A 13096-nucleotide genomic window follows, 5' to 3' on the forward strand; every position below is an offset into this window, starting at 1 on the left:
ACTTGAACGCTGGGATAGCTGCCCACAATGCACCACTCCCAACAGCGCTGCAAATGCTGCAAATGTGGCCACACTGCAGCGCTGGCCCTACACAGCTGTACGACCACAGCTGTAACTACCAGCGCTGCAAAAATGTAAGTGTAGCCATGCCCTTTCTGGAGGAAGAAAATTGCCTATTAGAATTCATGAAAAAACTAATTCTCATGTTTAGGTGAAGGGAAAACAGAACGGTTCTACCATAGCGAGGTATCCAAGTGACACATCTATAGGGCACAACCTCTGAACCGGCCTTCTGCTACATCCACTTCTCCTCACTCCTCTGAGCAAAGAGGGCTACACTTTGGGTAGTTATGTTCTCTAGGAAGCCACGGGCACTATGGCACTGAATCCTGGCCCCCCTCTGTCCTGAAACTTGCAATCAAACACTATTATACACATAACATGGTTAAAAACACTTGAGATCCTGGTATCAAATACACAGCAGTACTCTAGAGCACAATTAGCACACTTTAAAATACGATTTTCCTTGAACAGAGAAAGCATGTTATAACCACACTAGCTATTACACCTGGACAATGGGTATAGCTCTATCAATGTTGTAGTTAACACCATTTACACTGTAGAGTGTATAGCGATTAAGACTTCTGTGCTATACACGCTGAGGTTTACCTTCACTAGAGGAACTCAAAAGCAAATTTTAACCTGCAAGTTTCACACACACTTCTGTAAATCACAGTATCTCACAGGAAAGAGAAAAGACAAACCTGGGATCTTGGGCTATGTCTACACTACACAGCTTTTAATGCCACAGCCATGCTGCTAAAAGTCACACAGTATAGCTGCTGGTTGTCAGCTCTCCTGCCAACAATGCGCTGTTCACACTGGCATATGTTGCAGCAAAACTTATGTCTTTGAGGGGGTGGGGGGATGAGGTGCTAAACACCTCTGAAATACAAACGTTTTGCTGTTCAATTGTGAGTGTAGACATAGCCTTAGAGACCAAGCAACAAGTGGCATTAAAAAAAAAAAAAAAAAAAACACATTTAAATCCTGTCAACACTGGTCAAAGCATCTTCCTGGCAAGAATTTCAACAGTTTGCTCAAAAGGCACTACCGTTTCTCCGGCTAACATAGAAAGGTCTTAAAGAGTTACATAGCTCAGTGGTTTGAGCATTGGCCTGCTAAATCCAGAGTTGTGAGTTCAGTCCTTGAGGGGGCCATTTAGGGATCTGGGGCAAAATCAGTACTTGGTCCTGCTAGTGAAGCCAGGGGGCTGGACTCAATGACCTTTCAGGGTCCCTTCCAGCTCTAGGAGATAGGTATATCTCACACACATTTGGGGCTGAGCATGTGGCTCAGCAGTAGTTAAACGAGCTACAATGCAACTTAAAATCAGTAAGGCACTTCCCATCTCAAGAATAAAAATGTAGTGCAGGCACTTCTAAGTGGTAGAGACGAGGGTATTCTTGTTTGAGGGCAGATGACTCTTACTGTGGACAAGTGGCAGCCGCCCCCCCCATGCAAAAGTCCCACTTTCTCCCACCTCAAGGGAGAGCCAAAATTGAGCATCGCTGCAGGCCTTGCAATATCAACTTTTGCAGTAGTTTCTCTCCTCCATCCAGGACTGTTCTCAATTTTATAGCCACACCCACATCCAGATACCAAGTTGGGCCTTCAGAAGTTTAGCTGAGTTTGCAGCAGCAAGTCAAGGTACATCACACTGAAATATAGTCAACTTAAAATAAAATGGTATTTCAGGAAATACACCTGCCCCCTGTTCCCTGGGTAACTTGTGATTGTAAAAGCATATTTTTCTATGTTTTAATGTTTCTTCCCCTGTTGCTGTGTTACATAAATGAACAGGGGAAACTGACTAGACAGAGACAATAGCAAGGAAGTCAGAGTGCTTCCAAATGCACAAAGCAAACAAGTCAAAGAAAGAATTATTCTCTTTCAGTTTTTGTAATCTTCAGTGTTACAAACACCTAAAAGCATATTCAGCAGTATAAACTGAGGGAGGTGTCAGAGTTCAAGGCCAGTAAAGGCTATTAGATCATCCAGTCAAACCTCCTGTTGATGGCCTGTGATATACACGACCCAGCACCCACAAACTAACCTAACCACACCACCAAAATCAGACTCAAGTGTCCTTTAATCTTCTGCACAAAGGCAGAAAAGAGAGTGGCAGTGATGTGTGTGGTTTGGTCATAGCTGTCTAAGACTAACTTATGCTTTATCTTTACTATAGCACCATTTCACCACAGAGAATCCCAAGAAGTTTTGCAAGTCAGTCATACAGCTCCAATAAAATACTGCTACCTAAGAAGGTGAAGTGGCAGGCCACCAGCTAGTGTGCAGCACACTGCATAACAGGGGTGAAATTTTAATCAACCCCAATTTTGTTCTTTGCATGTCATGAGCCATCCTAAAATAAGCCTCTTGGAAGTACATGAATGGACTAGATTTCAGGGGTCTGTAGGAACCATTAATACATTTTGTATTTACGTACTGCCTTTGAATATTTCAGATAGACAGGAATAATCAATGTGTATAGCGTAAATGTGTATTTTCATTTTGCAAGTATATCCCTATCTAGAAGGATACTTTTAGCTTCGAAAAAAAAGAACCAACGTGATTTGCAATGATTTAATAGACAAGGCCAGAAGGGAATTTGGTGATCATCTAGTCTAACTTTCAGTGTAACACAGGCCACAAGACTTCCTTGAGATAATTCCTGGTTGAACTAGAGCATCTCCCCCCACCGCCCCCTTGATTTAAAGGTTACTACTGATGGAAAGTCCACCACAACTCTCAGTAAGTTGTTCCAGTGTAGGTTTCTCACTGTCAGAAAGTTCCAACTTACTTTAGTATGACTTGGCCTAGTTTCAGCTTCCAACCATTGTATCTTTTTTCACCTTGACCTCTGTCTGCCAAACTCAAGTCACATTTCTGTTCCCCATCTAAGTGCTTCTAAGCTAATCAAGTCACTCTGTAACCCTTGTTAAGATAAACAGATTGAGTTCATTGAATCTTTCACTATAAGACATGTTTTCTAATCTTTTTATCATTCTTGTGGCTCCTCTCTGAACCCTCTCAAAACTTCCTTTTTGATCTGTGTCCACCAGAACTGGACACAATATCAAGTACTAGTCACACCAGTGTCAAATGCAGAGGTAATAGAACCGCCCTACTCAATATTTTCCTTTATATAGCAAAAGATCGCATTTGCCCTTTGGCCACTGCACAGCACTGGGAGCTCACATTCAGCTGATTATCCACTATGCCCATACAATCCAGCAAGCTCAACTGTAATTTACACAGTTATTCGCCCCCGCCCTGTATCACCCACCCAAGAATCCCACGGTAGCTTACCTTTGGGCCGCGGTCTACCCGTCTCAGGGCGGCTACGGCGCAGGGTGGCAGGCACAATTTCAGGGGGTAGATGAAGATAATCACGCAAATACTGGATACCCTCATTGGTCAGATACCAGTAAAAGTGCCTCCAAGCAAACTGCTCCTTCACGTAGCCACGTGATTTCAGTGACTAAGGAAAGAAATTATGGTTAACCTTTTTTGCAGTTGCAGGTAGATTATTACATGAGCATTTGATTTTGACCACCTAATATCTTTAAATACTACCAGTCAGACCACTGCAGTAGTTTATTGGGGGTGGGTGGAGAATGGACAACTAGACATTCGGTAGCTCAGAAATACAAGTGAATGCACAGAAAGATGCAGTATCTTCAACATATTAACTATTCACATTCCATGAAACTAATAATTCAAGGGTCATTATGCAAACCTGAACTAAAAATGATGCTAAAATCAGAGGTTCAGAGAGAGGATTATGACTCTTATGCTTCACAATACAAAAGCTTTCTATGCAGTTTGTGTATGATCGATGAAGTTAGCATGAAAAAACTAGTAATCTGGAAAAAAGGCAAATTCCATTGGAGCTTCTGTTTCTCTCTTTAAACAAAAAGAAGTAATGTCAGGATTACTCAGGTGGTGCTCACTGCACCAGCTTCAGGAGGTCCCAAAACATAAATTAAAGTTGTTTTTACAGCCCAGTGCATATCCATAAATTAATTCTTCATACCTGCATGGCTTTCATCACATGGAGGTTGGGCACATTCTTGTCTGCCAGCTCTGGGTGTTTAGACATGTGAACATCTTTCTTGGCCACCATCACTCCCTCCTTAAAAAGGAGTTCATAGATGGCAATCCGGTTCTTCTTGGGCATCAACATCTGGACAGAGAAATCAATAGTTATTAGATTAGCAGTAATACATTAGTGTGTTGCTAGATCTAATAACTGGCCTATGTTTTATTTTAAGCCATCTGATTCCATGCTGGACCTGCAGTAACTCACTGAACAAAGCACCACCACCTTTAACCATGTTAGAAATTATGGGAATCCTTACTGCACCTTAACTGGCAAGATACATATAAGTTTGCTACAAGACCGCATAGTTCAGCTGCTCAGAAGCCCATATTATGATCCACAAGGAAGAGCAAGCAGAGTAAACTTTTTGATGACAGTTATCTTTGTAGTGTAGATGGACCCTAAAACAGCATCTCTGCAAGAATGCTTTTACATATCTCCACAGACTATTTCTACTGCATTTAATTCAATTTTCCCAATAATAAATGCTACAGACAATTCCTTCACGCACTGAAGCCAGCCAAGGGAAACAAGGAGGAGAATAGTCTTTACTGTAATTCTTAACAGTAGCAATTTTGAACTGTGCTCTGCAACCACACTTAGGCAAACATCTGTGTCTGACGAAGTGGGTATTCACCCACGAAAGCTCACGCTCCAAAACGTCTGTTAGTCTATAAGGTGCCACAGGATTCTCTGCTGCTTTTATCTGCTATTGTCTTCGTCAGCTAGTTCAGAAGACAACAGCAAGACCAAGAGACAGTAACACATGTGTAGTGGAATGACTTTTAGTAATATTTGTACAATATGCATCCTACATGTTGGACACCTAATGGAACTCCCACATCACTGCAATTGAAATAACTTTCAAAGATTAGGAACCCCGGGATGCTTCACTTCCAAACTGATAGATGGGGGAAGAAAATCCAATAAAGTGGGTGTGCTATCAGGATAGCACCTAATATGTATTTTCTTATGGTGATCCCACAGTTAAGGTGACCCAGAAAACAGTAACTGCCCACCACTGCACATGGGACCAAAAAACCCCAAACAAACCATTTTGGCTTGGGCTACTTCTTTCTGATTAATATTAGCCCAGCTACAAAACCAAAGCTTGTAAGTGTTAAATCTTTTTAAGATAGGAACACTCAACAGCAAAAATCATCTTATGTTCACAGAAGATTTATATAAAGAGGAAACAGATCCCACATGTATGGAGACCATGAAGAACCCATTACTAAGCAACAGGAAAATAGCTCTTCAGCACTTTGGTACAGAACAGTGTGTGGTGGTGCTCAACCTGCTACTCAGTCTCAATCGAAGACCAGAGTCAAACTAGACCTTTCCATCCCTCCCTGCAGTACAAAGAAAGCAGGACCTTCTTCCATACCAGCAGGATTAGAGGTGCCACCACTACCTCAGTTTACAAGGGGGTAGAAAAGGGAAATCGGATTTCCCAGTTTAGCCCTTACTCTCCTCCCTCCAGTTTAGCCCATACTAACCCACCCCATCCCCTCTAACCCCACACCTGGGCCCTACCAAGGGCACAGCATAGCTTCTCCCACCCTCCCCAACAGCAGCCCAGTCCCTCCTCTCCCCCCACCCATATACAATCAGCCTTCCAGACCCCACTCTCTCTCCCCCCACTTCCGAGGCCCAACGGCCACCGCTAGGCCGCAAGCTCCCCCGCCCAATTTGCGGCCTAGCTCCCGCCACCGCCCAGGGGCCCTCCCGCGAAATATCCCCGTGGGCGTGTGGCGCAGGGAACCCGCCCGCCGCCGAGAGCCAAGCCGGGGCCCCCAGCCGCAGGATGGCGGCGATGTGAGGGAGATGAAGCGACTGGAGCCCGGACTTACCGTGCCAGTAACAGGAAGCCACAGAGCTGGAAAGGAAAGAGCATGCGCGGGGCGGCCTCTTTCGGTTTTCCACGAAGGACCCCACGCAGCTGCTGCACAAGCGACTAATCGAGTGCCGGAGGAAAATGACGTTAGGACCCCTCTCCCCAGCAAAGCACTTGGGTGACCGTGGAAGCGCCTGAGTGGAAATGCCATTTATGTTCTTGTAGCCAGTTTTTTTCGGGAGTGCGGGGGAGGGGTTTAAGTGGCTTTGGATGTTGGGTGCTTCACTTTTTTTAAATATACCTAGTTTAAGAGAACAGGGTTCTGATTTCCAGAGCTGCTGCTCTATTGAATTCAAGGAGAATTCAGTCCCTCTGACAGTCTGGCCAAGTCTGTACTTTGCGCTGGGCACTCAAATCCAGAGACCCGTTAGACCATATTGAATTAATAACGACATCGGTCCCCCCAGCAAAATGACCTGCCCAGCTACTCTCAGATCCTATCCATGGTAACAAAGCACTGTCATCTGCAGCATGGAGCCAGATAAGTCGTCTCCTGCCCCCAATCCTGCAGCTGGACCCCTGCACCCACAAAGCCCCATTTGAAATCAGTGGAGCTCCATGCAGACACAGAATAGCCCATCCTTGCTTATCCAGTTGCAGGATCAGGGCCAGTGTTAGCACAGATGCCACCTGTCTTCTTTGTAACCGGCCTAAATCAGACCCCTCTCTGATCCACTGATCTAGTCAACAGAAATTCCTGAGATTTTGGGTATGTCAAAGGCGATATGGGGGCTATAGCAGCATAACTATGTTGCTGTAGCTCTGCTGGCATAATACGATAGTGTAGACGCAGCCTATGCCAGTCATAGAATCATAGAATATCAGGGTTGGAAGGGACCTCAGGAGGTCATCTAGTCGAACCCCCTGCTCAACGCAAGACCAATCCCCCACTAAAGGGTTTTCCTATCAGTATATGAATGCCATCTCACCGAGCAGCAGTAGCTAGGTCAATGGAAGCAGTCTTCTATCAATCTAGCTGCATCTACACTGGGGGTTAGGTTGACACAGCTATGTTGGACAGAGGTATGGATTGACTGATATAGCTATGTTGACCTAAATTTTAAGTGTAGACCAGGCCTTAGGAGGCAAGTTTGAGGCCCTGAGAAATCTGAGTGAAGGGTACGTCCATTATAGCAGCACAGCTACGTCACTGCAGTTGTGCTGCTGTAGCACATTAGTGTAGGTGCATCCTACATCGACAGAAGGGATTTTTCCACCTCTCCAGGAGACAGTAGCTAGATTGTCGGCAGAATTCTTCCATTGGGCTAGCTGCATGTACACCAGGAGCTAGTTCAACCTAATTACAGGGCTCAGGGCGCACAACTTTGCAGAGCCTAGAGCGATGTAGCTAAGTTGATCTATTTTTTAAGTATCAGAGGGGTAGCCATGTTAGTCTGGATCTGTAAAAGCAGCAAAGAGTCCTGTGGCACTTTATAGACATATTGGAGCATGAGCTTTCGTGAGTGAATACCCACTTCGTCGGATTCCACGAAAGCTCATGCTCCAATACGTCTGTTAGTCTATAAGGTGCCACAGGACTCTTTGCTATTTTTTAAGTGTAGACCAGACCTGAATTCCAAGCCAACAGCCTGAGGTTAGGCAGATATGCTATGTCATTAAGATAACGAGGTGCGGGGGTTTGGATCAGTGTTCACGTTGCATCCCCCATCAGTACCTGGCTAACTCCTGGGAAGCTAATGATCCAACCTAGCAGTCCAAATTCAATTAAGTCACTGAATCCCAGTCACTTGCCAGCCATCATCCCATCGCTTTGCCATCCCTGGCTTTCTAGTCATCAGTCTGGCTTTTCATTCTCCAACTAAATGTTGAGGGTTTGTTGGCATCCAAGCACAACATAATCAGCAACATTAAGATAACTAATTTCTCCATATAAACCTTGTAAAGGAGCCTAGAGCAAATGATGACTGATGCTCTATAAATGCTCAGAATAATAAACAAGAATAAGTTTTGCAATTACACAGATTAAAATCATGGTGACCATGTAGCATATTTTAAAGGAGATGTCTTAGCTGAGAAGGGCTGAGTGTCTCCTCAGAGGTACTGAGCAGATGACAATCAGAACCTCAACAGATCTAGCTTTTGGCACCCAAAACATACCACATCCTCTAACATACTTTGCCTGGTATTTCACTGAAGCATCGTACCCTGTGCACAGATGTATGACTTTGTACCGTGAATAAAACAGTCAAGATACTGACCCTTAAAAAGAAATGCTGATGCTGTCCTGTATTCTTCATATAGATGTTCTTTCCTTCCTTGAAACATAGATGGATGCCCTAATTTAAATTCAAATTAGAGCTGGCATTTGCAAAAATCTAAGAGAAATCAACAACCAATCAAACATTAAACAAAATATATGGGTCTTACATCATGGCCTCAACTAGCTGCTAGACTCTGGATCTTATCAGTTGCTAAGAAAAATGAATTCTCATCAACTTACAAAAAACTACTGAAGCATTCCACAGTAAAAGCATTAAACAACATCACTAACGAGTGATTACTGGAAACCAAATCATAATTGTACATTGGAGCCTTTGGACCTTTGCTATACAATATTGTACCTTGTATACATTTATATATGAGAAGAGCAGGGAACTCATCACTGAGAAAGCAGGGAAATTGATATACCTGTGGGATAGATAGAGGCAGGAAGTCTTTATTATATTCTTTTTGGCGTTGTTATTTCATAACATAGATAAATAAAATAAATCATTCTGCTCCCAGCAGAGGGCAGAAGATTCCTCATCCCAGTTTTTATTATACCTGAAACGTATTCTCACCAGCAACTGCACACCGTACCATAGTAACTCTAGCTCAGGAACCAATCCATGCAACAAACCTCGATGCCAACTCTGCCCACATATCTACACGCAGCGACACCATCACAGGACCTACCAGTCGCCTCCATCTGGTTCATTCTGCAGGCACACCAGGTATATATGCCATCCATAATCCCACAATCCCCTCTGCTATGTACACTCGGCCAAATGGACAGTCACTACAGAAAGGATTAAATGGACACAATCGATGTCAGGAATGGCAATATAGCAAAACCTGTAAGGAGAGCACTTCAACCTCCCTGGCCACACATAGCAGACTTAAAGGTGGCCATCCTGCAGCCAAAAAACTTCGGACAGCTTCAGAGAAAATCTGCTGGGCATATCGTGTCATCTGCAAATTTTGACACATCAGCCTCTGGCGAACAAAGCCTGTGAAATGGCTTGCCCAATTACAGACCAGTTTCTCCTCCCTGGTTTGCCTCATCACTGCTAGAACAGGGCCTCATCCTCCCTGATTGAACTAACCTCGTTATCTCTAGCTTGCTTGCTAGCATATATATTCCTGCCCCTGGAAATTTCCACTACCTGCGTCTGACGAAGTGGGTATTCATCCACGAAAGCTCACGCTCCAAAACGTATGTTAGTCTATAAGGTGCCACAGGATTCTCTGCTGCTATTATCACTCAGAAATCTTAAAAAGCTTGCATCAAAGAACATATTTATTTAGCTATCCACAGGTCTGCATGAAGGGAGTTTTGTCTTTTATTATGGTAACAAACAATATAAGAACCACATACAAACACTTTGGTGATTGAATCTGTGTCTTGGAGTGAAAAACCTGAGGATTAATCCAATAAGCCATTCCCTCCCATTTACAGAGAGTCATTCCTATGCATTATTGTCACTCATTAAAGTCTCTTCACAGCGTACAGTCTCTGGCCTTGATCCTGCAGCAAGCTCTTTGTGGACTGTCTGCATGGAGCTCTTGGCAAGATCAGGGCCTGTGTGGTGAACAGCTAATAAACCAAAGTCCAAACCAATAATTTGTGGAAAAATAAATAAATACACAGCCCACCACTATTAAATTAATTTTGAGGTTTCACAGGTCCACTGGTTTCAAGATGGAGCTTTGCACAGTGGGGCTTGTAGTCTCCATAGGCTGTGTCACTGCATGGAAGATGAGGACAGATGCAACCAGATTCTTTTTTGGCTACTTATGTCTGTCAGATTGTCTCTCATGTGCTCCTGGCCTGTTACTTCTCTGCGGTCCCTCACTTGGGAAAAATTGGGTGCCACCACTGAAATGAAATCATGAGCTGAATAGAAAAAAATAAATAAATAAAGCCATCAAGCTGACTCTGCATTTCCTCAGCACATCAAAACAGCTGCTGCCTCCCAAGGAGGCTGCCCTTTCCAGCTGGCTGAACGTGCTGAGAGAGAGTTTGCTCTCTGCAACACAATAAAGGTCACGTAGTCTTTAATACAGAAAGGCTGGGGTGAATGTAGCTCATGTTCTCATGTGGAAGAGAATACAGCACATTATCTGAGACATGCAGCCTCAGGAAACTCATCCTTCTCTTTAGAGCCTCAAAATAATACCAGACACGCCACTGCGAGAATCGGAGTTTTGGTGGTAGAAGGTGTACACAGCTGTCAGATAGGAGCAGCATAAGAGCCACTTGCAACCATAATATGGATTGATTGATTCCATCAGCAATCCCAAAGTGACTGTGTATATTATACCAGACCCACTTTCTCCCTAAATTCTTTTCCTAATATGTGGGTCAAGCATTTATTTAACTGCTAATATTGGGCCAAATTCACATTTCAACAGTCATAGATCTTCCCTGCAGACTTTGAAATAGCAACAGAGTTGGCTTGGCCTGCCAGTCCCACTTAAATAATCAACCTTTGTGATAATAAAACAACAATACTTTCGTTTATATACAATCTACTGCTCCAAAACACTCAGGATTTTACAGTGGAAATACCACCATTACAATTATGCATAATTAGTCCCTGCCCAAAGTGTTTTCCAGCCAGACAAATTCAACATGGTCCCTGCCCTGAAGAGCTTCCAATCCAAGGCACCTGTCTTGAATGGTATTCGGCATAAGCAGATTCTTAGCCCAGTGGGGACCCCCTGCTAAAGTCAGTGGGGATCCATAGGGATGCAGGGATCTAGGGATCTGCACACATGGAGCAGCTTCCAGGATAGTAGCTAATTCTAAACATAATGTAACACGTGGGAGACGAAGGGAGAAAGGTTACACACACACACACACAATTTTTTGCACTCATAACAATGATATTGCTTTAAACCCACTATTACTTCTTTGGGTTCATTGCATTAAACCCCCACTTCCTACCTCTAATTGGAGTAGGGTGACCAGATAACAACTGTGAAAAAACGGGACAGGAGATGGGGGGTAATAGGCACCTATATAAGAAAAAGTCCCCAAAAATGGGACTGTCCCTTTAAAAACGGGACATCTGGTCACCCTAAATGGGAGCCCCTCTCATCCTGTCTTCCTGCATCCTCTCTTCAGCTCCCTTCCCTCTGCACACATGCAATAGGGTAATGACTAACAATCTTTGCAGAAGTGCGGCCCGTGTCCCCCTTCTGAAAACTTTCTCGAGCAATGGTTCTGTTCAGCCAATTGCACTAGAGGGCACTGCAGTTATCGGAATGAAGGGCTGCTGCATTCACTGCAGTGCATAGGGAGGATTCTTCACAAGGTGTCCATTCCTTTCCCCACAATTTGCCCTGCTCTTGTTTCATCCAGCAAAAACAGTTGTTTTCAGTAGGCTCAGCCCAGCAGTTTCCCTCTCTAACCAGCTGATTCCTCCTGGTTTTTGCATCTCTGCTATTTAACAGTCCCTCCAGGATAAGCAAGAGGAAGCAGGAGCATGTTGTTTACCAGTGAGGATCAGGATCAGCCTCTCCCTTTATGCAGACATCTCCCCACTTCAAGCACAAGCACGACAAATGAAAACTTGCATGTTTCTGGGACCACCTCCATTCTAGCCTCAGTAATTCAAGGACAGGAGTCCTTTTGTGGGTCCCTGCAGATCCCAAGGCTATCCTTAGATGTTGAATTTCTGCTTCATAGAATATCAGGGTTTGAAAGGATCTCAGAAGGTCATCTAGTCCAACCCCCTGCTCAAAGCAGGACCAATCAATCCCCAGACAGATTTTTGCCTCAGATCCCTAAATGGCCCCCTCAAGGATTAAACTCACAACCGTGGGCTTAGCAGGTCAATACTCAAATCACTGAGCTATCCCCCTCTTTCTTCCCCTCTTGATGCATCTTCATGAGGGCTGAGGCCTATCTCTCAGCTAGATTGGCTAGGAGGACTATCTCCCATTGGGTAGCTGGCTGCTTCTTGCGCTAGCAGAGATGCTACAGAGAGTAGATGCTCATTTGCTTGTAATGAGTTTTTCCCTGGGAACCAGGACCTCAGATTCCACTCTCAGCATTCACTGACATACACATTCAAGCCATGCTTAACTAAGTTACAGCACAACTTGGATCAGCCTTAGCATTTATCAATTATTAACTGCTATTGTCGTCATCATCTCTTCTGGACTGCCATCCAGCTCTGATGCGTCTGTTCATTTATCCTGCATCCTCGTGATTTCTGCTCTGTACTTCCCCATAGGACGGCAGCTGGGTTCAATTCTGCATCCTAGTCACCTGCTCCCCAGGGTGGAAGCAGTGTATGTTCCATCCTGTCACAGAGCAGGAGGGCCTGGTCTGCTTCAACAACATCCTCAGTAAGACATACTAAGCAGAGATTGCTGGAGCATTAAGGGCTGGATCCAAAGTCCACTGAAGTCAGGGAATCTTTCTGTTGACTTCAGCGGGGTTGGATCAAGCCATACACGGGCTTTTAATCTATCCGTAGTTGGAAGGATTGTATCTATCCCTCAGGGCCTCAAGTCCATAAGCATGGCCAATGATATTTTTTTTAAATGACTTACATTTTTGTGTGCTTCACCAAAAGACAACACTGTGTCCGCCACCCCCTGTGCTGGTATTGCAAGAGTAGTGTTAGCTAACTCCCAGCTTTGCTGGCGTCAGGCAACAGTGTACAAAGGAAAGTCATATATAGAAAGCAGCTATTCCAGACACGGAGGTTTTGGAGAATTGTGGTTCGTTAATCCAATTAAATGTGTAATGAACTGTGCATATGACTGCCCTCTACAAGTTGGAGTCAGAACTGCTCAAC

General features: G+C 44.2%; 1 protein-coding gene across 1 annotated transcript in view; it reads right to left on the reverse strand.

Moving 5' to 3' along the window:
- The window catches only part of RPS10 (ribosomal protein S10), an 8661-nt gene extending 4377 nt beyond the window's left edge, over nt 1-4284 (reverse strand). Inside the window, exons 1-2 of the mRNA XM_032792639.2 lie at nt 4100-4284; nt 3373-3544 (exon numbers count right to left, since the gene is read on the reverse strand). Coding sequence (XP_032648530.1) covers nt 3373-3544; nt 4100-4249 — 322 coding nt within the window. The 5' untranslated portion in view covers nt 4250-4284. The remainder of the gene's footprint in view (nt 1-3372; nt 3545-4099) is intronic.
- Nucleotides 4285-13096: the final 8812 nt, after the last annotated feature.

This window comes from Chelonoidis abingdonii, chromosome 4 (genome assembly GCF_003597395.2).
Source record: "Chelonoidis abingdonii isolate Lonesome George chromosome 4, CheloAbing_2.0, whole genome shotgun sequence".
In the NCBI taxonomy this organism is placed as follows: Eukaryota; Metazoa; Chordata; order Testudines; family Testudinidae; genus Chelonoidis; species Chelonoidis abingdonii.